This window comes from Schistocerca gregaria, chromosome 4 (genome assembly GCF_023897955.1).
Source record: "Schistocerca gregaria isolate iqSchGreg1 chromosome 4, iqSchGreg1.2, whole genome shotgun sequence".
NCBI lineage: Eukaryota > Metazoa > Arthropoda > Insecta > Orthoptera > Acrididae > Schistocerca > Schistocerca gregaria.
Window position 1 is genome coordinate 266,407,585 of NC_064923.1, and position 24,054 is coordinate 266,431,638.

The 24,054-nt window shown below is 40.5% G+C and overlaps 1 protein-coding gene across 1 annotated transcript in view; it reads right to left on the minus strand.

Annotated features, from left to right (window-relative positions):
- Positions 1-14,346: 14,346 nt before the first annotated feature.
- The window catches only part of LOC126266968 (polycomb group RING finger protein 3), a 41,958-nt gene continuing 32,250 nt past the window's right edge, over positions 14,347-24,054 (minus strand). Inside the window, exon 6 of the mRNA XM_049971697.1 lies at positions 14,347-15,390. Coding sequence (XP_049827654.1) covers positions 15,265-15,390 — 126 coding nt within the window. The 3' untranslated portion in view covers positions 14,347-15,264. The remainder of the gene's footprint in view (positions 15,391-24,054) is intronic.

A 24,054-nucleotide genomic window follows, 5' to 3' on the forward strand; every position in this document is an offset into this window, starting at 1 on the left:
TGTGCTGCAGGGGAGTGTCATAGGACCGTTGCTATTTACAATATACATAAATGACCTGGTGGATGACATCGGAAGTTCACTGAGGCTTTTTGCAGATGATGCTGTGGTGTATTGAGAGATTGTAACAATGGAAAATTGTACTGAAATGTAGGAGGATCTGCAGCGCACTGACGCATGGTGCAGGGAATGGCAATTGAATCTCAGTGTAGACAAGTGTAATGTGTTGCTAATACATAGAAAGATAGATCCCTTATCATTTAGCTACAAAATAGCAGGTCAGCAACTGGAAGCAGTTAATTCCATAAATTATCTGGGAGTACGCATTAGGAGTGATTTAAAATGGAATGATCATATAAAGTTGATTGTCGGTAAAGCAGATACCAGACTGAGATTCATTGGAAGAATCCTAAGGAAATGCAATCCGAAAACAAAGGAAGTCGGTTACAGTACGCTTGTTCACCCACTGCTTGAATGCTGCTCACCAGTGTGGGATCCGTACTAGATAGGGTTGATAGAAGAGATAGAGAAGATCCAACGTAGAGCAGCGCGCTTCGTTACAGGATCATTTAGTAATCGCGAAAGTATTACGAAGATGATAGATAAACTCCGGTGGAAGACTCTGCAGGGGAGATGCTCAGTAGCTCGGTACGGGCTTTTGTTAAAGTTTCGAGAACATACCTTCACCGCAGAGTCAAGCAGTATATTGCTCCTTCCTACGTATATCTCGCGAAGAGACCATGAGGATAAAATCAGAGAGATTAGAGCCCACACAGAAGCATACTGACAATCCTTCTTTCCACGAACAATACGAGACTGGAATAGAAGGGAGAACCGATAGAGGTACTCAGGGTACCCTCCGTCACACACCGTCAGATGGCTTGCGGAGTAGGGATGGAGATACTCTATTTTACATTTGTTTTTCTTTTATCCTGATGTTTTCACTACACAGAAGTAACAGTCACTTGAGTAACTGGGTTCTCATCAAGTTATAGGATAGGTATACCAAATGGAAGTTTATTATGTGTTCCCTTTATCCGCATCTATAAGTTCCTGACACACTGCTTCCGCACTTTGTGAGGGGCCCCATGATTTGTATTGTTCACCAATATTCACTTTCATATAGGCAAAATAGGCTTGCCTGACAAATTTATTGACATTTGTTCTTTTATTGTGAATGGTAAAACCACCACACAAATAACGAAACAAATTGGAGCTGTTTTAGCACTTACATCACGAACTATCAGAGGCAGGTATAAAGAAAGGTTTCAGTTCATATAAAAATAAAAAATGAAATGAAATTGCTAACTGTGTATATCAACAAGAAGACTCCATGACAGAATGTGCTCCACAGTATCAGAGCAAAACACGTCGTCTCACTACAGTCTCCCAGGCATAACAAATGGTCTAGACAATATGAATCTGTTGCTAGTTTGATAAGGTGTCATCCCCCCCCCCCCCCCCCCTGCTCCCTAACTGGTGGGAGAAGGTTCATGTCAGCCACCAGATTTTTTTTAAATCAGCCACTAAATTCTGCTTTAACCGCTGCAAAATCATTCAAGAAACGTCTATGCTGTGTTGCGCAGAATTACCCCAATAGTGCAATATTAAGTTTGAGGTGACTTAACCTACCGAAAATATACTGGGATATTTGTGGATTCATTGCAGGCAGTACAGACAGGCAGTCTTGTGAAGCATTTCTAAACACTTTTTTCAGAAACAGTCTACAGCAACTAGTTTGACAACTAACACACAATGGAAAATTTTAGACTTAATACCTATGAACAGGACCGACCTTACTGACACGTTTCAGTACTGAGGCAGGGATTAATGATCATGATATCATAGTGACAGTGGTTACTAAAGTTAATAAATCTATCAAGAAGGATAAAAGAGTATTTATGCTGGGAAGAGCAAAAAAAGTAGTTATTAGCATCTTACTTACACACTGCATCAACTTCACTTAATTCCAATATGATGGATGCAAAGGAATTATGGGCAAAGTTCAAACTTGCTTTGGAGAAGTTTGTGCCGAGTATGTGAATTTTGGAAGGAAAAGACCCACTGTGATTTAATGCTGAATTCGGAAAATTCTGAGAAGCAGGCAGAGTTGCACTCTCGAGTAAAAAAAGAACATCAACAGGCATAAGTTAGTGGAAATCCATGCAGCTATAAAAAGACTGATGTGTGAATCATGCAACAACTTCCACAATCATACCTTAGTGAAGGATCTTTCAGATAACCGAAGAAAAATTTGATCCTACGTAAAATCATTGTCGGACAGAGGCTTCTATCCAATCACCCACTGCCCAGTCAGGTGTGACAAAAGATGACAGCAAAAGGAAAGCTTAAATTTTAAATTTCACATTTAAGAAATCATTCATGCAAGAGCGTTGTACAGACTCCTGTATGGAGGACATCGTAACAGACATCCCTGGTGTACAGAAGCAACAGAAAGAGTTGAAAACATGTAGGTGACCAGATCCACATGGAATCCCAATTCCATTTTACAGTGTTTTCTCTGCAGCACTGACCTCTTACTTAGCTTGTACTTATCATTAATTTCTTGCCCAGAACAAAGTCTCATACAACAGGAGGAGGGGGGGGGGGGGGGCAGGGGAGGTGGAAGAGAATCTGCAAGTGACTCTTGTATTTAAGAAAGACAAAAGAACAGATCTGCAAAATTACAGACCACAATCCTTAACATCGGTTTGCTGTGAATTCTTGAATGTATTACACATTCCAATTTCCTTGAGACTGAAAAGCTTCTGTCCACAAATCATCATGGTTTTAGAAAGGATCACTTGTGTCAAAGTTAGCTAGTCATTTCCTAATACGATATCCTGCACACCAAGGATTAAGGACAATAGGCTGATTCCACATTTGTAGATTTTTGGAAAATCTTGTGTGCAACCGTCTACAAACTGATTGTGATGCACCTTTGAACAAACAATGCCCATCATTTGTGTTCCCAGGTCATACTCCAGTTCAGTCCTGCAACTGGCAGAGGAAGTTGAGAAGACCAACTTTGCTGAAAGAATTTAAATAAAACTCATAATATGCAGCATTTTATCCAAGCTGTGTCTCTCTGGTTCTGAGTGGAGTGGAAGGATTCAACAAGAGAATTCAAAGATTTGCGACTAAGCTGGGCTGCGATTTTCTTCATTTGCACAATTAGGTAGAATGTCCCTAAATGGCTCAGGCATGTGTTACACTTCAGATGCTGCTACACATATAAGTGACTATATGGGGGGGGGGGGGGTGAACAAAAAGTTCTGTTACAGCTAGGAACTCTCCATATAGTCCAGACAAAGGCCAGCTGTATGAGACCCCAAGGTCTGAGGAAATGCCACCACTTATGGGCCTATGAAAACCCTAGCGATCAACTTCCAAAGAATTTACAACAAAGTCCCAAAGTTTGAAGCACACCTAAAAAGCAGTGAAGCTCACATAATACTATATATAGAAAGGAGACTAAAACCTAAAGTAGACAGTAGTGAGATTTTTTGGATAACTTTTAAGTTTTATCAATAGGATGGGCTAACGGGAAATGGAGGTAGTGTCTAACTGCTACACTATGAACTGTGGAATGACCAGCAGCATATTTGCAAGGATACAGCTTTACGTTCTTTCTGATAATGATTCAGTATGAGGTTCTCTTAACTTATCACTTTCCAAGATAAACGGTATTGGCATTTCATTGGACTTTGCTCCAGGCTTTCCTTCTCTCAAGCAATGTTTTCTGATGTGTTAAATCCTTTTTTGAGTTATGTTTTTTATTCACTCCAGACCCAATTTCATACCATTTTAACACAAAGTTTTTCACTGCAGACATTGCTGGAGGTTTAGCCAAAACACTTCCCATCAACCTCTTGCATAAAAACATCCACAAATTATGCTTTCCATTAACACTTGGCAATGAATACACAGTTTTATTATGAGCACCATTTTATGTTGCATTTAACTGATAACTAAACACATCTGCTCCTCTCAATCACTCAGACGCATTGAAAACATTCTCAAGCAACAGCACGCGGGAGATGCGAGTGTGCTGATATGTGACAGGAACCAATTGGTTCATCGAAATCACAGTTTCCACCATTTTCTGTGAGGAACTGTTCTCCTGTTCATTAACAAGAGTCAGTTCAGTATCAGTCTTAAAAAATATTTTCCAGACAAGTTTGCCACCCTACACTCAGCATATAGATCCATGCTAAATTTAACATATTTGACCTTCAAAAGGCAATATGTGCAGTCTTCAACAATTACAATAGCATTATGTTATTGATACAATAGACACGAAACTAAAAAGGGGTTCTGCTCATGTGTATTGGCTGTAAGTGGCACTGAAGTGTGCATTCACACACTCATGCATGACACTGGAACTGAAATTGCAGACAGCAAAACCAAAGTAATGATACTGAACTCTATTTACAAATGTTTCTTAAAGAAACCACCACTGCAATGATGACTGACAGACATTTGTGTGCAGTAGTGTTGAAAAACAGCCAAAATTACTAAAACTGAACAGGCTCAAGAGTTGGATGGATTCTTACCACATTTTATACAGAATTTTTTCTGCTTTCGACCATAATGTACCATACATCCCTTGAATGGAAACTGTTCTGTAGCTGGGTGTATAAACAGGTCTCATCCATGTAGAATAGTAGTAGAAAGGATACACAAAGCTACCATCAATTACCTCCGAAATACTTTTGTTTTCTTTGCAGAATCCTAGGACATATTCTGAGCTGAAAGGTAATGAGGTGTCTTGACCACAATGCCCTTTCCATACATTCCAGCATGGATTCTGAAAAAATCAGTTATGTGAAACCCTGCTTGGGCTTTTCTCACACAACATTTTGAAAGCCGGTGGATCGAGGCAATCAGACAGCTGCCGTATTTCCTAGAAGCATCAGACTCAATACTTCACCAATGCTTGTTGATCACATAGAATGTCAAACAAAATTTTTGTCTGGGTTTAGGATTTCTTGTTAGAGAGAACACAACATGTTATGTTGGCTGGATAATTATCAACAGATGTAGAATTAATTTTCGGACATTCAGGGAAGTGTGTTGTTACACTTCAAGTTTGTGTTCTATAAGAGGAAACAAATTAAAACAAGACAGATGGAAAAAAGTAAGAAAGTTGTTAATTATTTCAAAAGTAAACACCACAACTGCAATACATTTATCCCACTATGAGACAAAGACAGTCAATGCCTTCATTAAAAAATATTGGCAACTGCCTACAGAACCACGATTATACCCAGGCATGTGCCTCTTTGTTCTAAGAAAATTGCATGGGGAGAGATGGGGATTTTTTGGAGGAAACTTCTGTGAGCCACGATTGTTTCAACTACATTGCAAAAATTTTGCTTCAAAGCCCTTACGTGCCTCAGCGATACAGATAGCCATACCGTAGGTGCAACCACAATGGAGGAGTATCTGTTGAGAGGCCAGACAAACGTGTGGTTCCTGAAGAGGGGCAGCAGCCTTTTAAGTAGTTGCAGGGGCAACAGTCTGGATGATTGACTGATATGGCCTTGTAACAATAACCAAAACGGCCTTGCTGTGTTGGTACTGCGAATGGCTGAAAGCAAGGGGAAACTATGGCTATAATTTTTCCTGAGGGCATGCAGCTTTACTGTATAGTCGGGTGATGCTGAGGGAATTAGATTAGGAAATGAGACACTTAAAGTAGTAAAGGAGTTTTGCTATTTGGGGAGCAAAATAACAGATGATGGTCGAAGTAGAGAAGATATAAAATGTAGACTGGCAATGGCAAGGAAAGCGTTTCTGAAGAAGAGAAATTTGTTAACATCGAGTATAGGTTTAAGTGTCAGGAAGTCATTGCTGAAAGTATTTGTATGGAGTGTAGCCATGTATGGAAGTGAAACATGGACGATAAATAGTTTGGACAAGAAGAGAATAGAAGCTTTCAAAAGTATTGAATAGGACTGGGGAGAAGAGAAGTTTGTGGCACAACTTGACCAGAAGAAGGGATCGGTTGGTAGGACATGTTCTGAGGCATCAAGGGATCAGCAATTTAGTATTGGAGGGCAGCGTGGAAGGTAAAAATCGTAGAGGGAGACCAAGAGATGACTACACTAAGCAGATTCAGAAGGATGTAGGTTCAGTAGGTACTGGGAGATGAAGAAGCTTGCACAGGATAGAGTGACATGGAGAGCTGCATCAAACCAGTCTCAGGACTGAAGACCACAACAACAACAACAGCAACAACAACAATTACTTTTGAAAAACTATACAGTTTAATTACTTTTTTCTATCTGTCTTTTTTTCATTTGACTGCCCCTTATATTTTAATGACATAGCAGATAATGTTAACAATAACCTAATATTTCCTGCAACGGTGCAGTTATCTAACTGAAGCACCAAAGAAACTGGTATAGGCATGCGTATCAAATACAGAGATATGTAAACAGGCAGAATATGGCATCGTGGATGGCAACACCTATGTAAGACAATAAGTGTTTGGTGCAATTGTTAGACTGGTTCCTGCTGCTGCAATGGCAGATTATCAAGATTTAAGTGAGTTTGGACATAACGTTACAGTTGGTGCATGAGCTATGGGACACAGCATTCTGAGGTAGTGATGAAGTGGGGATTTTGTAGTATGACCATTTCACAAGAGTAACATGAATATCAGGAGTCTGGTAAAACATCAAATCTCTGACATCGCTGCAGCTGGAAAAAGATCCTGCAAGAACAGGACCATCGACAGCAGAAGAGAATTGTTCAACGTGACACAAATGCAACCCTTCTGCAAATTGCTGCTTAGATTTCAATGCTGGGCCATCAATAAGTATCAGTGTGCGAAACATCATCGATATGGGCTTTCAGAGCTGAAAGCCCACTCGTGTACCCTTGATGACTGCACGACACGAAGCTTTACGCTTCGCCTGGGCCCATCAATACCGACATTGGACTGTTGATGACTGGAAACATGTTGCCTCATTGGCTGACTCTTGTTTGATATTGTATTGAGCGGATGCACGTATATGGGTATGGAGAACACTTCATGAATCCATGGACCCTGCACGTCAGCAGGGGACTGTTCAATCTGTTGGAGGCTCTGTAATGGTAGGGGCATACATCTAGATACGGCTCTGACAGGTCATCTGCATCCATTCATGTCAATTATGCATTCAGATGGACTTGGACAATCCCAGCAGGACAATGTGACACCCTGCACATGCAGAATTGATACAGAGTGGCTCCAGGAACACTCTTCTGAGTTTAAACACTTCTGCTGGCCACCAGACTCCCCAGACATGAACATTATTGAGCATATCTGGAATGCCTTGCAACATGCTGATCAGGAGAGATCTCCACTCCCTCATACTCTTATGAATTTAGGGACAGCCCTGTGGGATTCATGGTGTCAATTCCCTCCAGTACTAGTTAGACATTAAGAGTCCATGTCACATTGTGTTGCAGCACTTCTGCATGTTTGCAGGGGCCCTATGCGATATTAGGCAAGTGTGCTAGTTTTTTTGGCTCTTCAGTGTATAATGTAGAGTCATCTGAAAAACTTGCATAAATTGTCTATCAGACCCTCAAAAAATTTGAAACTGGTGCAAAAATTGGCACTTTGCTTTGAATGTTGAAAAATATAAAAGTGTACACTTCAAAAATGAAAAAAAATGTAAGGTTCTTCGAGTACAATACTAAAGAATTAAAACTGGAATTAGTCAACTCATACATAAACCTGAGTAACAATCTGTGGGTGATACAACATGGAATGATCACGTAGGTTCAGAACAGGTAAAGCAGGAATTAGGCTTTTGTCACTTGCACCACACTAGGAAAATTCAGTCAGTCTACAAATCAGATTGCTCACAAAAAACTTGTTCAACCCATCCTAGGATGCTGCTCAAGTGTGTGGATCCCATAGCAAATAGAGCAACTGTGGGATACTGATTGTATACAAAGTGGGTAGCACAAATGGCCACAGGGTTGTTTGACCACAACACTTAAAGATAGATGCCAATTATCCTGCAAATGACTTTGCACAAAATTTCTAAAACATACGTATAAATGACAGTATTAATAAAACAAAAATAATTGTTGTATCAGTTCTAACGTAATACCTTAAAATTATACACATTACCAAAACAAATGCTTGGTTTATCTTAAAACTTGAACATACACTTAACAGTACTCCTCCAAGTCAGCATTCATTTATTACTATAAACAATGAAAAACACAGGACAGAATAATGACAATTTGTATTATGGAAAGGATAGACTGCTACTTACCATATAGAGGAGACGTGGAGTTGCAGACAACACAACAAAAAGACTGCTATACATTTCAGCCACAAGTCCTTCTTCTGAAGTAGAACACACACACACACACACACACACACACACACACACACACACTATCTCTGGGTGCTGAGGCTGGAATGCACATAGCAACAGTGCTGGAAGGGGGAAGCAATCTGTGTGTAGTGAGGGTAAGGAAGAGGCCCGGGGTGGGGAGGGATAGCAGGGTATAGTTGGGGAAATGCTGTTTGTGGGACCATGCAGGGCTGGGGTAGGTACAGGGCATGGCTGGTGGGTGCAGTCACAAGATTCGATGAGGAAGGGGAGGGGGCAAGGGAGGGAGCAGAAAAGTAGAAGTGGGGGACTAGTGGGCACACTGAAGAAGCAGAAGGCTGTGTAGCACTGAAGTGGCATCAGGAAAGGTGACAGATAAGAAGAGGGACTAGTGAAGGTTGAGGCCAAGGGGCTTACAGAAATTTAGGACATATTGCAAGGAAAGCTCTCACAAGCACAATTCAGAAAAGCTGGTGTTGATAGGAAGGATCCAGATGGCACAGTCAGTAACTAGGTTGTCCAGCTGTCTCTTGGCCACAGTTTGGCAGTTGGCCATTCATGCATACACACAGCTTGTTAGTTGTCATGTCTACATGGAAAGCAGCTTAATGGTTGCAGCATATTGTTGTGTGTTCTTTTATGAACCTTCCTGTGGCTCACAAACTTTTTGAAACTCGACCTTCCAGCTCCCCTTACTCCAGAGCACACATAATATCCTCACCCAGTCCATTTACATCTGCTGTCCCCTCTCTTCACACACATCCACCCACTGGCCAGCATTCCATATTATGCTCTTAAATTTACTTTTCTCTTTGCTCTCTGTGTTTTCACATACATTTTAGTTTATTTTCACTGTCAACCCTACTCCATCAAGTTTTACATTTTTTCTTCATACCTCATCCATTCCATCGTTTTCATTAATTCTCTCAGATATTTTTTGCACTTTTTTATTCTCCACCATGGATCATTGTTTCTACCATCTGCACCAATATCTTCCTTACCCCTAACCAGAACTCAGTCCCACATACATTCCTGCATTGTTGCCTAGCTCATGGAATCCCCCACATGGCTATACCATCAAATTAACCATCTCTGGTTACAGCCATTCATCTCATAATGACCTATATCTCTGCAAATTCTGCCAGTCCATGGCCCTCATCAACCTAGTTCAGCAAAATCATCTAAATCAAGCCCAAGTCTCCTTGTCATACCTCCTTCCCACCTGTAAAATTCTCCTGCCCTGCAATTCCAAATTCCTGCATCCCATCTCTCACATTGAAACTGTAGCCCTCCAGGAACCAGAGCAATACGCACAACTCCATCGCAAAAAACTCTCCAACCTGTTCACTTCCTATTCCTACATTGGACTACCACTATCCACCATCTCTGCATAGGTCACCAAACATCCCCTCATAGCCAACAAATCCTGCCTCATGGGCCTAATACATTTCCCACACCCTCATTAACTCACTCCCACCACTGTGCACAATCCAGAACTTAATCTGCCATGAAATTTCCTCCAAAGGCCTTAATCCCCCTGAAGTTTAAGTCGACTCCAAAGTCCTTACCTTTTGCCCCACTCCCACTGGACTTGTTAAAGATCTTCTCTCCTTCTCAAGGTCCCCATGGTGTAAACACTTCTGTACCACCAACCCTCACAATCAGACTCAACCCAAAGCTAATACTGAACTGTGCCTGATTCAGTTCATATCTCCATCCAACTGTAACCCACCCCACTTACTCCTATTAACATTGCAGAATTTCTTAGTCTCAAACACTGCCTCACCACCATTCCCCAAATCCCTCGGAAAGAACCACAGTCCACAGCCTAAAAACTGATCCTGAGCATATAATCATACCCTTGACAAAGCCTCCACCACTGTGGTTTTGAACTGCCATGATTCTCTGGCAGAGAGACCCCACCAGCTATCGGATTCGTCCACCTACAAACCCTGCCACAGAGAGCCTATTCCAGAAATCCAACAGGATCTCCAGTCTTTCCTCATATCCTTAGGCCAAACCCAGAACCTTTTCCCTGATTGTCTCCTCACCCTTACTACTCTCCACACTATTACCTTCCACATGCTTCCTATAGCCCCATAAACCCAACCAGCCAAGATGATCCATTGTGGCCTGTTACTGTGCCCCCACTGACAGACTCTCAGCTCTTGTGGACCAGCACTTTCAACCTATAAGAACACACCAACTATTTTCTCCACTGACTCTATACAGTTCCTGTTCTTTACCACTTGACACTCTGCTCATCACTATTGATGCCACCTCCATCTACACTAACATCCCTAATGCAATAGCCTTACCACTATTGAACATTACCTTTCCCAATTCTTGACTGGCTCCAAACCTACCTCCTTCCTAGTCACCATGAGCTCACAATTATTTCTCCTTTGAAGGCACCACATAAAGACACATCTGTGGTACAGCAATGGACACCTGCATTGACCTAACCTATTCACATGCTGTCTAGAGGAATCCTTCCTAACTGCCCAGAATCCCAAACTCCTCACCTGGTTCAGAGTCACTGATGACATATTCAAGATCTGGACGAAGGGTGATCATCCCCAACCACATTCCTCCAGAACTTCAACACCTCCCCCATTCACTTCACCACGTCCTCTTCAAACCACACCACCTTCCCTGATGTTGACTGCCACCTCAAGAATAGCTACATAAGCACCTCCATTCCATCAACCCTACCAATCATCTGCGATATCTCCACTTTGACAGCTGCCACCCACTCCATTCCACAGTCAAGCTACCTGCAGGCATCACATATGCAGTGACTAGCAGTCCCTCTCCAAATATACCAAGGGTATCACTGAGCCTTCACAGACTGAATTTATCTACTCAACTTTGTACAAAAACAGATCTTCCATGCCTTGTCCCTCCAGTCACCTACCACCTCCCAAGTACCCATTGTTCTGCCACAATGTGACTCAGTATCACCTAGGACTGGAGCAATTGAATAACATTCTCCACCAGGGTTTCCACCCCTCCCGCAGTGGTATTTTCACCCACTGAACCTGTGCAATATTCTTGTCCATCCCCACTCCACTCCTGCTTCCAACCTCTTGCTTCATGGCACATATTCCTGCAATAGACATAGATGCAAGACCTGTCTCACATGAGAGTTTTACAGCCTGCACTATCTGGATCCTTCCTACCAACACCAGCTTTTCTGAAATACACAGGTGGGAACTTTCCTTACAATATTTCATATGCTCCCATAATCCTCCTGGACTCATCTTTCATGAGTCTCTGCCCTTCTTTTACCTATCCCCTTCCCTGTTCCCACTGTAGCCACCTTCTATTGCCACATTGTGCCCGAGATTTCTTCCCATGCTCCACTTCTGTCCATTTATGCCCCCCCCCCCCCCCCCCTCCTCCCTCAATTGACCCGGCTGCACCCAGCCATGTTCCCACATGCAGCACTACACCTTCCCCCACTCTTACTCTACTATTCTTCACCCTTGCCACTCTACCCTCTTTCCTATCCCCCCCCCCCCCCCCTCCACAAATCATGTGCAGTTGCTATACGCAGCCAGGCCTCAGCAATCGGAGACTGTTTTTTTATTTTGTGTGTGTGTGTGTGTGTGTCAATTTTGCTGGGGGGAATGTTCATGTGTTTACAACAGACAGTTTTTCTCATCTAGTGTTCCCTCCAGTTAAGTCCAGGCTGTTTTTGCTCCTGTCATCTGCTGCTCCCAACTGAACAGTTTTTCTTCTGGTATTGTTTTAATTAGACTTTCTTCTTCAATTAATCTACAGCCTATGTCTATTTCAAATCGTGTTTGTTCATTTACTTTTTGTAACAATATTGTGAAAAGGATAGTTGCTACTTGCCATATAGTGGAGATGCTGACATGCAGATAGATACAACAAAAAAGACTGTCACAAATACAGCTTTTGGCCAGTAAGACCTTCATCAAAATTGGAAGACATACACGCACACACACACACTCACACAAATGCAGCTGATACACACAACTGCACTCTCAGGCAACTGAGGTCACATTCTGAGCAGCAGCACTAGTGCATGATGGGAGTGGAGACTGGGTGGGGGTAAGGAGGAGGCTGGTGTGGGGAGGGGGAGGGACAGTAGGGTAGGGGTGACTGACAGTGACGTGCTGTTGGGGAGTGGGCAGGGATGAGGTGGAAAGAGGGTAGGGCAGCTGTGTGCAGTCAGGAGATTAGACGGAGGGCAGCGGAGGTGGGGGGTGGATGGCAGGAAAGGAGAGAAGTAAAAAGACTGGGTGTGATGGATGACTGAGGGCTGTGTAGTGCTCAAACGGGAACAGGGAAGTGGCAGGATGGGAGAAGACAATGGCTAACGAAGGTTGAGGCCAGGAGGGTTATGGGAATGTAGAATATATTACTCGTAAAGTTCCCACCTGCGCAGTTCAGAAAAGCTGGTGTTAGTAGAAAGTATTCATATGGTACAGGCTGTGAAGCAGTCATTGAAATGAAGGATGTCATGTTTGGCAGTGTGCTCAGCAGCAGAGTGGTCCATTCGTTTCTTCGCAACAGTTTGTCGGTGGCCATTCATGTGGACAGACAGCTTGCTGATTGTCATGCCCACATAGAATGCTGCACAGTGGCTGCTGCTTGGCTTGTAGATCACATGACTGGTAGCCCTACCTTTGATGAGATAGGTGATGTGTGTGACCGGACTGTAGTAGGTGGCAGTGGGAGGAGGATGTATAGGACAGGTCCTGCATCTAGGGTTATGAGCCATGAGGTAAGGGGTTGGGAGCAGGGGTTGTGTAGGGATGGATGAGTATGTTGTGTCAGTTCAGTGGACGGTGGAATACCACTGTGGGGAGGGGTGAGAAGGATAGTGGGCAGGACATTTCTCATTCCAGGGCATGATGAGAGGTAGTCGAAACCCTGGCGGAGAATGTAATTCAGTTGCTTCACCCTGGATGGTACTGAGTTATGATCAGAATGCTTCTATGTGGCCAGACGGTGGGACTTTGTGGGTTGGTGGGAGACTGGAAAGATAAGGCATGGAAGATTTGTTTTTGTACAAGATTGGAAGGCAGTGTTCACTTTGTGGCCTTAGTTGCCCGAGACTGCAGTTGTGTGTGTGTGTGTGTGTGTGTGTGTGTGTGTGTGTGTGTGTGAGAGAGAGAGAGAGAGAGAGAGAGAGAGAGAGAGAGAGAGAGAGAGAGAGAGAGAGATGTTTATGTGAGTATGTATGTGTGCATTTCTCATTTAATTTTGAAGAAGGCCTTACTGGCTGAAAGTTATATTTGTGACAGTATTTCTGTAGGGCCTATCTGTGACTCACCATCTCCACTATACGGTGAGTAGCAACTTCCTTTTTCACAATATTGTTACATTCCATCATGGATTTTCCATTGTTTCATTTTTTTTTTTAATAATGGCTTTGGAGCACCACATCCCAACATTCTTCCTGTTTCTCTCTTCCTGGCTTTAAAACAATTTGTATTTCATTTCTATACACAGTGCTGTGCTATAAGCATGCTTTTTTTTAAACTTCATCCTTAATTGTGCATTAAACAGGAGAAAGATTACTGACTGTGCTTAGCCATGTCCAAATATTCCACTGGGAAATTTAAGACTATATCCATCTGGTGTAGTCACAAGGGTGGAAAAGGAATTAAATAATAATAATAATAATAATAATAATAATAATAAAGAAGAGCAGGAAAGTTATGAGTTAGTTTATGAATTTGGGTGCTTTTCTCATAGCCCTCCATATTTAAAGTAAAATTCCAGTGCCTCTTTACTGTGATAGATAATGTAGGAGGCATTTCGGCTATCTGGCTGAAGACTTGAGTGGTCTCTTCCAAGTAAAAGCCTAGTGTCTGACCTTACCTTTAGAATGTTCTGTCGAAGAATTAATTATTTCACTACATAAAACAAAAGAAACAAAATATTTACAGTACAAAAAAAAGGACAAAAAAACTAATATGGCAGTACATCCAGTTTACACTACTTGTACACAAATAAAACAGAAAAATGAAGAACAATATAACCAATCATTTTAAGTGCATACATAATAAAGCAGAGATCATTTACTAATTGATTTATGTCTGCAGAAAATTTGAAATTCTACAGCAACATAAAGTACAAAAACATAATTCATATTTCTTTATGAACATATAAATGTAACCAAATTTTAGTCCAATAAATTACAAACTGATATCTTTGTATCACATAACACAAAAATTCCTGTCAGTAACACACTACTGATCTCTCCAACAAATCAGTGTTGCTTCCAGTCTTTTACAAACTTAATATGAAATTCTTTATTGCAGTTACAATACTGTTTCAACATATGTAACAAAGTAAAACACAAAATGCATTACAGACTTTGGGAAATGTGAACAGAACAGAGCATAAATTGACTGGTAATATTCACACTGAAATCACATCACATTTAAATTTCACTACATCACATCACATTTAAGTTTCACTTTACTGTTTAACAGCTCAATGTGGAACTGTTTTCAGTGACTTGAAATATTGGTCCTAAAACTTATCAGTCACTCTTCCATTATCAAAAATAATCCTTCAAGTTATAAATATGACTTAGAAATCATGCCAGATTCACCATCTACACAGGAAAGTATGAAGGAATGATGCAAGTTTTTCTGCAACCGTACTGAAACATCACATAGATATACTGTCTATACATGTTCATAAACTGTACATTTAAAACTGCACGGAAAGCATGGATGACATAACAAATACTCTTCACAGACATCAAGGGAAGTTTCAAAGGTTACCACAGCAAATATGCAGCAGACTTTTCTGGTGAAACAAAAGACTATAAGTCTTCTTATTTCACTATCTTCACTCTGTCATAAAACATAACACAGCACTGAACGAAATGCAAATTAATAAACTCTCTTCATAATCACTTTCTTTCAACATTTTAAATATCAATACGAGGCCTATATTGCAGCCTCAAGGGTGGGTCGCGAAACCTCCATCTTGTCACATAAACAAATTTTAGTGTATGGTCTTTTCCCAAGAGTTCATCATTGCACAATATATCAATCTGTAAAAAAAGTAAAAACAAAATTAGAAACATGATTTCCCCACAGGAAAAGTAGAAATGATAAAAGAAATACAGTCATTGAAAATTAAAATTTTCATTAATAAAATGGTTCAGGAATGGTTCTCTCAGACAAATTAGAGAACACAGGTAGGCTTTATACGTCTGAGGATACTTTTGTAATAAGAACTTTTTTGTTACAAATTCTTTGGTTGGAGCAATATATTCCGCCGCTCAAAGATATAACGAGTGACAATAAGAACAAGCAAATTCGGTTCGAATTATGATGTGCTTCAAGTACGAAAAACTGGTTTCCAAAAATGTTATTGAAATATCACCGGGCATGAAAAGAATGTGTAACATTACACATGCAACAAAAAGGTATTTAAGGATGAATGTAACGTGAAACTCAAGACTATCGTAATTTTTTCTAACAAGACAGACACTTATCATGCACATGGACAAAAGATTACAAGGGAAAGTTAACTACCAATGAGATACAAAACATGGAGAAAAGATGACATTACAGTCTATATCCCATTACATACCAATGTTTCTGAAAAGTACAACAATTTCCAAACTTGAATACACTAAAACAACAATATGTGATTTGCAGATAATTGAAATCAAGGAGTGTGTACTACAGTGATGGCACAGAAGTCGTGCAATACCTCTTCATATTGTGTCATATTTCCTTTTGCCCACCGTAGTGCAGCAACTCGACATGGCATGGACTCAACAAATTGTTGGAAGTGCCCTGCAGAAATAGTGAGCCATGCTGTGTCTATAGCCATCCAAAGTTGTGAAAGAGTTGCCAATGTAGGATTTTGTGCGCTAACTGATCCCTTGATTATGTCCTATAAATGTTCAATGAGATTCATGTCATGTGAACTGGGTGGTCAAATCATTCGTTCAAACTGTCCAGAATGATCTTCAAACCAATCACGAAAAATTGTGGCACAGTGACATGGAACATTGTCATCTATAAAAATTCCATCTTTGTTTGGGAATATGAAGTCCATTAATGGCTGAAAATATCTCCAAGTAGCTGAACATAACCATTTCCAGTCAATGATTATTTCAGTTGGACCACACACCATTATGGAGCCACCACCAGATTGCACAGTGCCTTGTTGACAACTTGGGTCCATGTCTTCATGAGGTCTATGCCACTCTCTAACCCTACCATCAGCTCTTACCAGCTGAAATCTGGACTCATCTGACCAGGCCACAGTTTTCCAGTCATCTAGAGTCCCATCAATAAGGTCACAAGCCCAGGAGATGCTCCAGGCAATGTTGTGCTGCCAGTAAAGGTACGCATGGTGGTTGCACATTAATGCCAAATTTTGCTGTACTGCCCTAATGAGTATGTTGTGTGTTAAACACGGCACATTGAATTCTGTGGTTATTTCACGGTTGTCTGTTAACACTGACAACCCTACACAGATGCTGCTGCTGCTTCTGGTTGTTAAGTAAAGGCCTTCGATCACTGTGTTGTCCACCGTGAGAGGTGATGGCAGAAATTTGGTGTACTCTCGGCATACTCTTGACAATGTGAGTATTTGAATATTGAATTCCCTAATGATTTCCAAAATGGAATTTCCCATGTTCCTAACTCCAGCTACCATTCGATTCAAAGTCTGAATTCCCTTTGTGCAACCATAGTCACATCATATACCTTTTCACATAAATCACCTGAGAACAGATGGCAGCTCTGCCAATGGACATCCCTTTCATACCATGAGTATGAGACACTACTCTCATCTGTGTAAGTGCATATCGCTATCCAATGACTTTTGTTGCCCCACTGTGTCTATTCAATGCCTGATTAATTATTTTTGTAAAACTAAGCTACAGTTCTTCTACATGTCCAACCAATAGCTAAATGTTTAAATTTTCTCTTTAATAGATCACACTAGTGTTTAACACGTAAATGTTTCAACATACTTTTAACTGTCTTTTGTTCCCTGCTACTCACTGTTGTTGCAACTAACTCTTCATCACTGATACCAGTTTCTATTTGGAAATGTTCCAAAAGGTCAGGTCTATTTGTTGCCATTAGATGTAACGTATTTCCATCATGAAACATGTTCTAAATAGTTTTCAGAGAAAGCATTTACTAGTGTTTCACACTTGCAAAACTGTTAAAGTTCCCATAGATTGTTGGAGGTTAAAGTCTCTTCCATGTGATGATAGTACAATTCAGCAAAAAATACATAATAGTGAAGAATAACCCTAGGTTTACTGTAAAGATTTTAGCAACAGCTCAGGCCCAGTCTGGTGTTCGATAGGACTCAAGGATTAATATCCACTTATGTTACTGGCAAGGAGAGGTCTCCAGCAGTGGGACTGACATTTTGAAACTACCTATATGATGATGTAGGTTAAGGTCCCAGATATCACAACCTGCAGCTATTCAGACTGGCGGGCCCTCATTTACACGTAATCAGGAAAAAAAGAAAAAAAAAAGACAGTTTTTCATGGGGTGCTCTACAGCTTTAGAAAAGGAATGTTGTACAAACTGATTGCTTAACCTAATGGTTAAGGTATAGTCCTCACATGCAGAAAGTTACGAGTTTGAATCTTGTCTGGTGCTGTGAATTTTTTTATTTTTAAAAATACCCCTGATCATTGTTTTTATTCAATTAACTGGTTTGATTGTAATTTGTTTTATTTCTATTCTGTTGTCACATCATTTTAATCACTATATTAACTTTTTCAATTGATATAATTTTTTCTTCCACTGATTCCTTTTCCAATTGTAATCTTTGTGCATGTGAATTTAATTATACTTATTTATCTACAATAATATTCAAACATTTGAAATGCTTATCTAGTGGTTATAATTTGAAAGATGAAATAATCTATTTATATCGACTGTGAAATGTAGTTTTCATTACAAGAAGTACATTTTCTTGGTGGTAATAGTCAAACAAACATTTAAAACATAAATCCTTATTGCACTATGGACAAAATAATGCTGACGAATATTTAAATGAAAGAAGGGATTACAAATAAAACAAAATACAAACAAATGAGTAAAAGAAATATTGACTGCAATAACTGGAACGAAAATATAAAATGAGATAACAGAAGAAATTAAATCGAAGTTAATACATAAAAGTAATTAAAATCACATGATTGATAGGAAGAAAAAGAGAGCAACTGAAGAGTTAATACAATGATTAAAGGATGTGACAATGGAATATAAATCAAAAGCTTACATTTAAACCAATTGATTGAATAAAAAATAATGATTAAAGTCATTTCAATAAAAGCTTAAAAAGAAAACAATGGAAAATCAAGGATGGAATGTAACAATATTATGAAAAGGGCAGTTGCTACCCACCATATAGCAGAGAGATGCTGAGTGCAGTTAAGCAAAACAAAAAGACTGTTGGAAAGTGAGCTTCAGCCAACATGACCTTCGCTGGAAACACACACACACACACACACACACACACACACACAAATGCATGTTGTCTATTTTTGACAGAGGCCTTGTTGGCCGAAAGCTCACTTTACGACAGCCTTTTCATTGTGCCTGTCTGCAAAGCAGCATCTGGCTTAAAAATAAAAGATTTCGAAGCACCAAAAGAGATTTGAATCCACATACTTTTGCAAGTGAGAGCTGGACCTTAACCTTTACTCTACAGAAACAGTCTGTGTAACATTTTTGTTTTAAAGCTGTAGAGCATCACGTGAAATTCCAACATTCTTTTTGTCCATTAGCTGCAAACAAGGTCCCAACAGGGTGAATGGCAGCAGGGTATAATACCTTGGACCTTAACTTACATTATTGTACAGATGGTTTCAAAAAGTCTATCCCACCACTGGGGACCACTCCTTGTGAGTTCATGCTCAAACAACCTCACATGGATCATTGGCAAGTCTGTATGAAGTAAATCACTTAGTTCTGACCAATGGGTACTGGGACCACATAATTTTTTACTGCACGGAATAAGCATATTTTGGATTTATAATCTTTACCGCTTCATCTGTAGCATTGGACAATACCAGTGGGTGTGTATCCTTCTGTATTTGCAGTTTGATGCTATCTACTGTGGACTAAACATGTGGTAAATAAGTCCAGAAAAACAATGTCGCTCTCATGTCAAGTGCCGAAACATGCTGTTTTCAGATAAGTTATATTTCAGCTTTTACTTCAGTGACAGCCACATGTGTGTGATGCTGTTGTGGTAACTGCAACCTAGCAGCCTGAATTGCTGAAATGTGTCAAATCCTGAGGTTTGGGACATCACTGTAGACAACATGGATTCTCATCTCTTCAGACTGAGGACAGTCTGAGCAGCAACTGAACAGAAGAGATTTTAAAACTCAGCATACAACCCCTTCTTCATGCAACTATACATACTATACTTTAGAGGGACAACGGTCTTACAATTGTTGACTGTATGTTAATTCCACCACAAAATATTTTGTGAAGGGCAGAACCAAACACTGTGAACTGGAACTACAAGTTACATTACCTGTAGTTATGAGACACATATGTTGGAAAGTACTACCTGTTAACTGCAACAGCTATGTGTCGAGAATACCAGCATCTTAATGAGCTGAAATACACTGATGTCCAAAATTAAAGAAACAAACCACTATTCCCTCGTCCTGTGTCTAATTCATGATATAATCACATGAATTGCCAACAGATGTGTGTATGATCGTGTCCTGCATGGAAGATGACATTCCAGTCAATGGAAAACCATGCCAATGATGATTTCAGGCACCTATCAAAAGGGATAATGTTTGCCAGGTAGTCCCACATCCATAGTCGCTGTGAACACAGACGGTGCAGTATGGCGCGGAGAAGATGCCTACCATGCTCTCTGCAGTGGAGGGACATGGGAAGAATGGAAGCAGGACAGTCGCAAACTGATGTGGCCCAGTGGCTTAATGTGAATCGTTCTGTAGTTTTTTCGATGGAGTGACTGTATCCCGAAGACCAGTGTGGAGATGACCATGTGTAAAATCAGAAAGAAAGGACTGTTATTTGGCTGTAAGGACACGACAGTATCAGCTTAGTACTGTATGGCAACTGGCATCTGACCTTGCAGCATCCACTGGACATGTTGCATAGAAGCAAACAGTGTACAGAAGGCTTTGGTAGAGTGGCCTTTATTGTCGGAGACCAGCTGTATGTATACCTCTGATGCATCTTCATAGAAGGGAACATCTAGAGTGGAGCTGTCAACATGCCACCTTTCTACAGTTGGGTCCCGATTTGGTCTGGACAATGATCCTTGATGGATTCGCATCTGGAGGGAATTTGAAGCACAATTTTGGAATGCAACTCTTGTCAAAAGAGACTGATATCGAGGAGGATTTCCAATGGTGCAGGCAGTGATTTTGTTGACCACTTGATTGTGCCTCTTCATGAAACTGTATAGTTAAATTGACAATGTTCAACAGCAGTTAAACAGCACGATGGGATTTTGGGCCCTCATGTGCAGTTGTTGTGAGGTACTGTAGGCCCAGACTTCGTACTGCTGTACGATAATGATCAACCTCATAGAGCACGGGTGGTTATGTTTTCCTGGAAACACAAGATATTGCACTCATGGTATGGCCTCGTCACTCTCTCGATTTGAATCCCGTAGAGCATGTCTGTGATGCACTAGACACACGTGAGCATCCACCAACCATTCTCCAAGACTTGTAAGCAGTGCTGTAGGAAGAATGGGCATTATTGTCTCAACATGAGATTGATGACATCTTTCACAACATGCCCAGTTGTCTGTCAACCAGTTGTCCGAATGTGTGTGCATATCAGTTAAGGTGAAAAAAACGAACACTTTTGTCTATTGTTATGCATGTTGCTAAATTCTTTATATTGTTTCTACTTTACTATCACTTTTTTCTACTGTTTTGTGGTAAAATAAATGCAATCTTGCAAAATTTCTGTTTGTTGCTTTAATTTGGACACCAGCATATTCAAGTAGTACTGCAGGGTAGTCTGCTACCTCTCTTGGATAGTGACAGGCAGGATATCCAGCACGCATTTAGAGATCGATGATAGTTGTGACAAAACTGTAATCTATAAGGAGTGTTCAAATGAAAAGGCACAAAACTTATGAACAAAGAAACCTTATGAAATTGGCATATGTTATTTTGGGATAATGTGAGACATCCAATAAAGCAAATGTAGTATCATCACCTCCCCCTGAAAAGAATTCAAAGCTGCACCCCTAGCAGGCAAGGTGATGTTCATTGTCTGTTTTGATGGCCAAAGTCTGATACTCATCAAATTCCTCATGCACAGAAAAACCATTAACAGTGATGTGTAATGTGAGACACTCCACAGCCTACACAAGTCCATCAAGAGCAAATGGCCTGTGCTACTGACTGAGGGAGTGATTCTGCTCTACGATAACTTGCGTCTACACATCTCCAACATCAGACTAAGTGTAATGGTGATGTTCAGGTGGGGGAAATTTGTATCTGCCACACAAGCTCGAACATGTTGCCCTGTGAGTTCCACGTATTTATTGTACTGAAAAATCATCTCAAAGGGAAGTGCTTTAACTCAAATAACAAGCTGAAGGAAATGTGGAGGACTGGTTCCTGATACAGCAACAGGAATTCTTGCAACAGGGAATCCTTCCACTCTTGAAACAGTGGGGTAGATGCACTCAGGCCTCTGGTTATTACTTTTAAACAAAGATTTCAATTATACCAACAGTGTTGTTTCTTACTTTTTGTTTCGAACACCCCTCATATTACTTATTATGCTACGGGCTTCACCAACAGAACATGAATGCACATACTGAGCCCTCTTGAGTCATGGAAGCACATAACACTGCTAGTCTCATTCACTTCAACCCAGAACATCTCCTTAGTAACTTCGTCTTCAAAACTATCTTGACGTGGCAGTATATCTAATCTCACCATGCCCAGAGTCACGACCAACAACCGCATAGAGCTTTACTCTAGCAGAGGTGCTGCACTTCCTGTCTGCTAATTTCTGTAAGTGTTAGTGCTTAATACTACATACCGATCTTTCCAGCATGGCATCTAAGAATGGGTTCAGTCTTACCATTTATGTGGTTTCTGCTGCCCAAGTATTGATCAGAAAAATGATATAACCTTCCTGCATGGACTACACTGACTGATAGTAGCTAGGAAATATATCACTTCTACTTTTCCTTGGTTGAGGACACTAAACCACATGCATCCAATGCATCATTGATAGTGAATCTTTGTTATATTGTGTGTTAAGGAATGCCTTCATGTTTCTGCTGGGCCCTTCCAGTACAGAGTTTGTAGTTCATTTTTAGTTTTAAGTTTGGGCAGAGCTCACTAAATTCAGTGACTTAAAATGTCACAGCAACTGCCATTAAAACAGAGCCCCTCATACCTCTGTGTATGACTAACATCGTATGGCACACAGAGGCTGTCCCATAGCAGCAAAGCTTTGCAGTATATGCTCTCTCAGCTGTGCATTCAAAATCTTTAAAGTACTTTTACACTTATGCGAAAACTGTTGTAATTTAATAATGTTTTCATAATAGGCACACAAATCACCAGAATGATATAATCGAACCACGCCAAAAGCTGAAAATCTGTGTCACCAACAAAACATAGATTTTTGTTTCTAGTGAACTATAAATGGCTTAGCAAGAGTAGATTATTATACAGTAGGCAATCTTAACTTCATTACCAAAACAAATATGTATTAAATTCATCTCATCATCAGCTAAAACTCCATCAAAACATAAAACAGGTTTTATTACAATGCCATATACTGAAAATATGTGTACCACAAGCACAACAAACAGGTAGATCTCGCCATAGTAGAATCATGGGTCAGAGAGCAATCCCTACTAGGAGATATGTCAGTGTCACTTTATTTTTAGTCATTCTTCATCCCACTGGGACACTATATTCTGGTTCACAAGGAAGGCTTGTGGGTTAACAGCACAATTTTTCATAGATTCTCTTATTGGAGACATGTTATTTTCTTGGTCTTAATCTACCTGAAGGGAGGGAATACATGAGCAGTTGCCAAGATCCATATGACACCATGACTTCAGAATAGGATTTTCATTTCCTAATATTCATCTCCAGGATTTCTGTCTAAAAACATTTGTACAGTATTGTTTTCAGTTGTGCATGTGTCCCCAAGCACTGAACATGTGGTTTCATCTTAAGGTGGTGGTTAACCACATCTCCCAGCTTTCACATTTCTTGTAGGCTTTTGTGGTGTGTCCACAGTGCTGGCATTTGAAAAAATTGATTGGTTCACCACCACCACCACCACCACAATCACCTTCCTTTCAATGATTCTCATCCTGCTTGTAGTTCAGGATCTTCAGGGGAATTCTGTGACCTGGCATTCTCATGATATTTCTGAAGTTTTTCATTCAGGTTGAAGATATTTAATTATGTTCTAATATCTTCATTTCTAATCTTGTCTCTCCACTTGTAACCCTTTGTCTTCCTTAGGAACCTCATCTCTGTGGCATGACTTTTATGACTCTTGAACACGGAAGCTTTCAGCCAGAAGGCCTTCTTCTGAAAGAGGCGACACAAACAAACAACCCAAAGCATATGCGCGCGCGTACACACACACACACACACACACACACACACACACACACACACACACACACACAACGACCATTGTGTCTGGTCTGACTTCAGCTGTCGGAG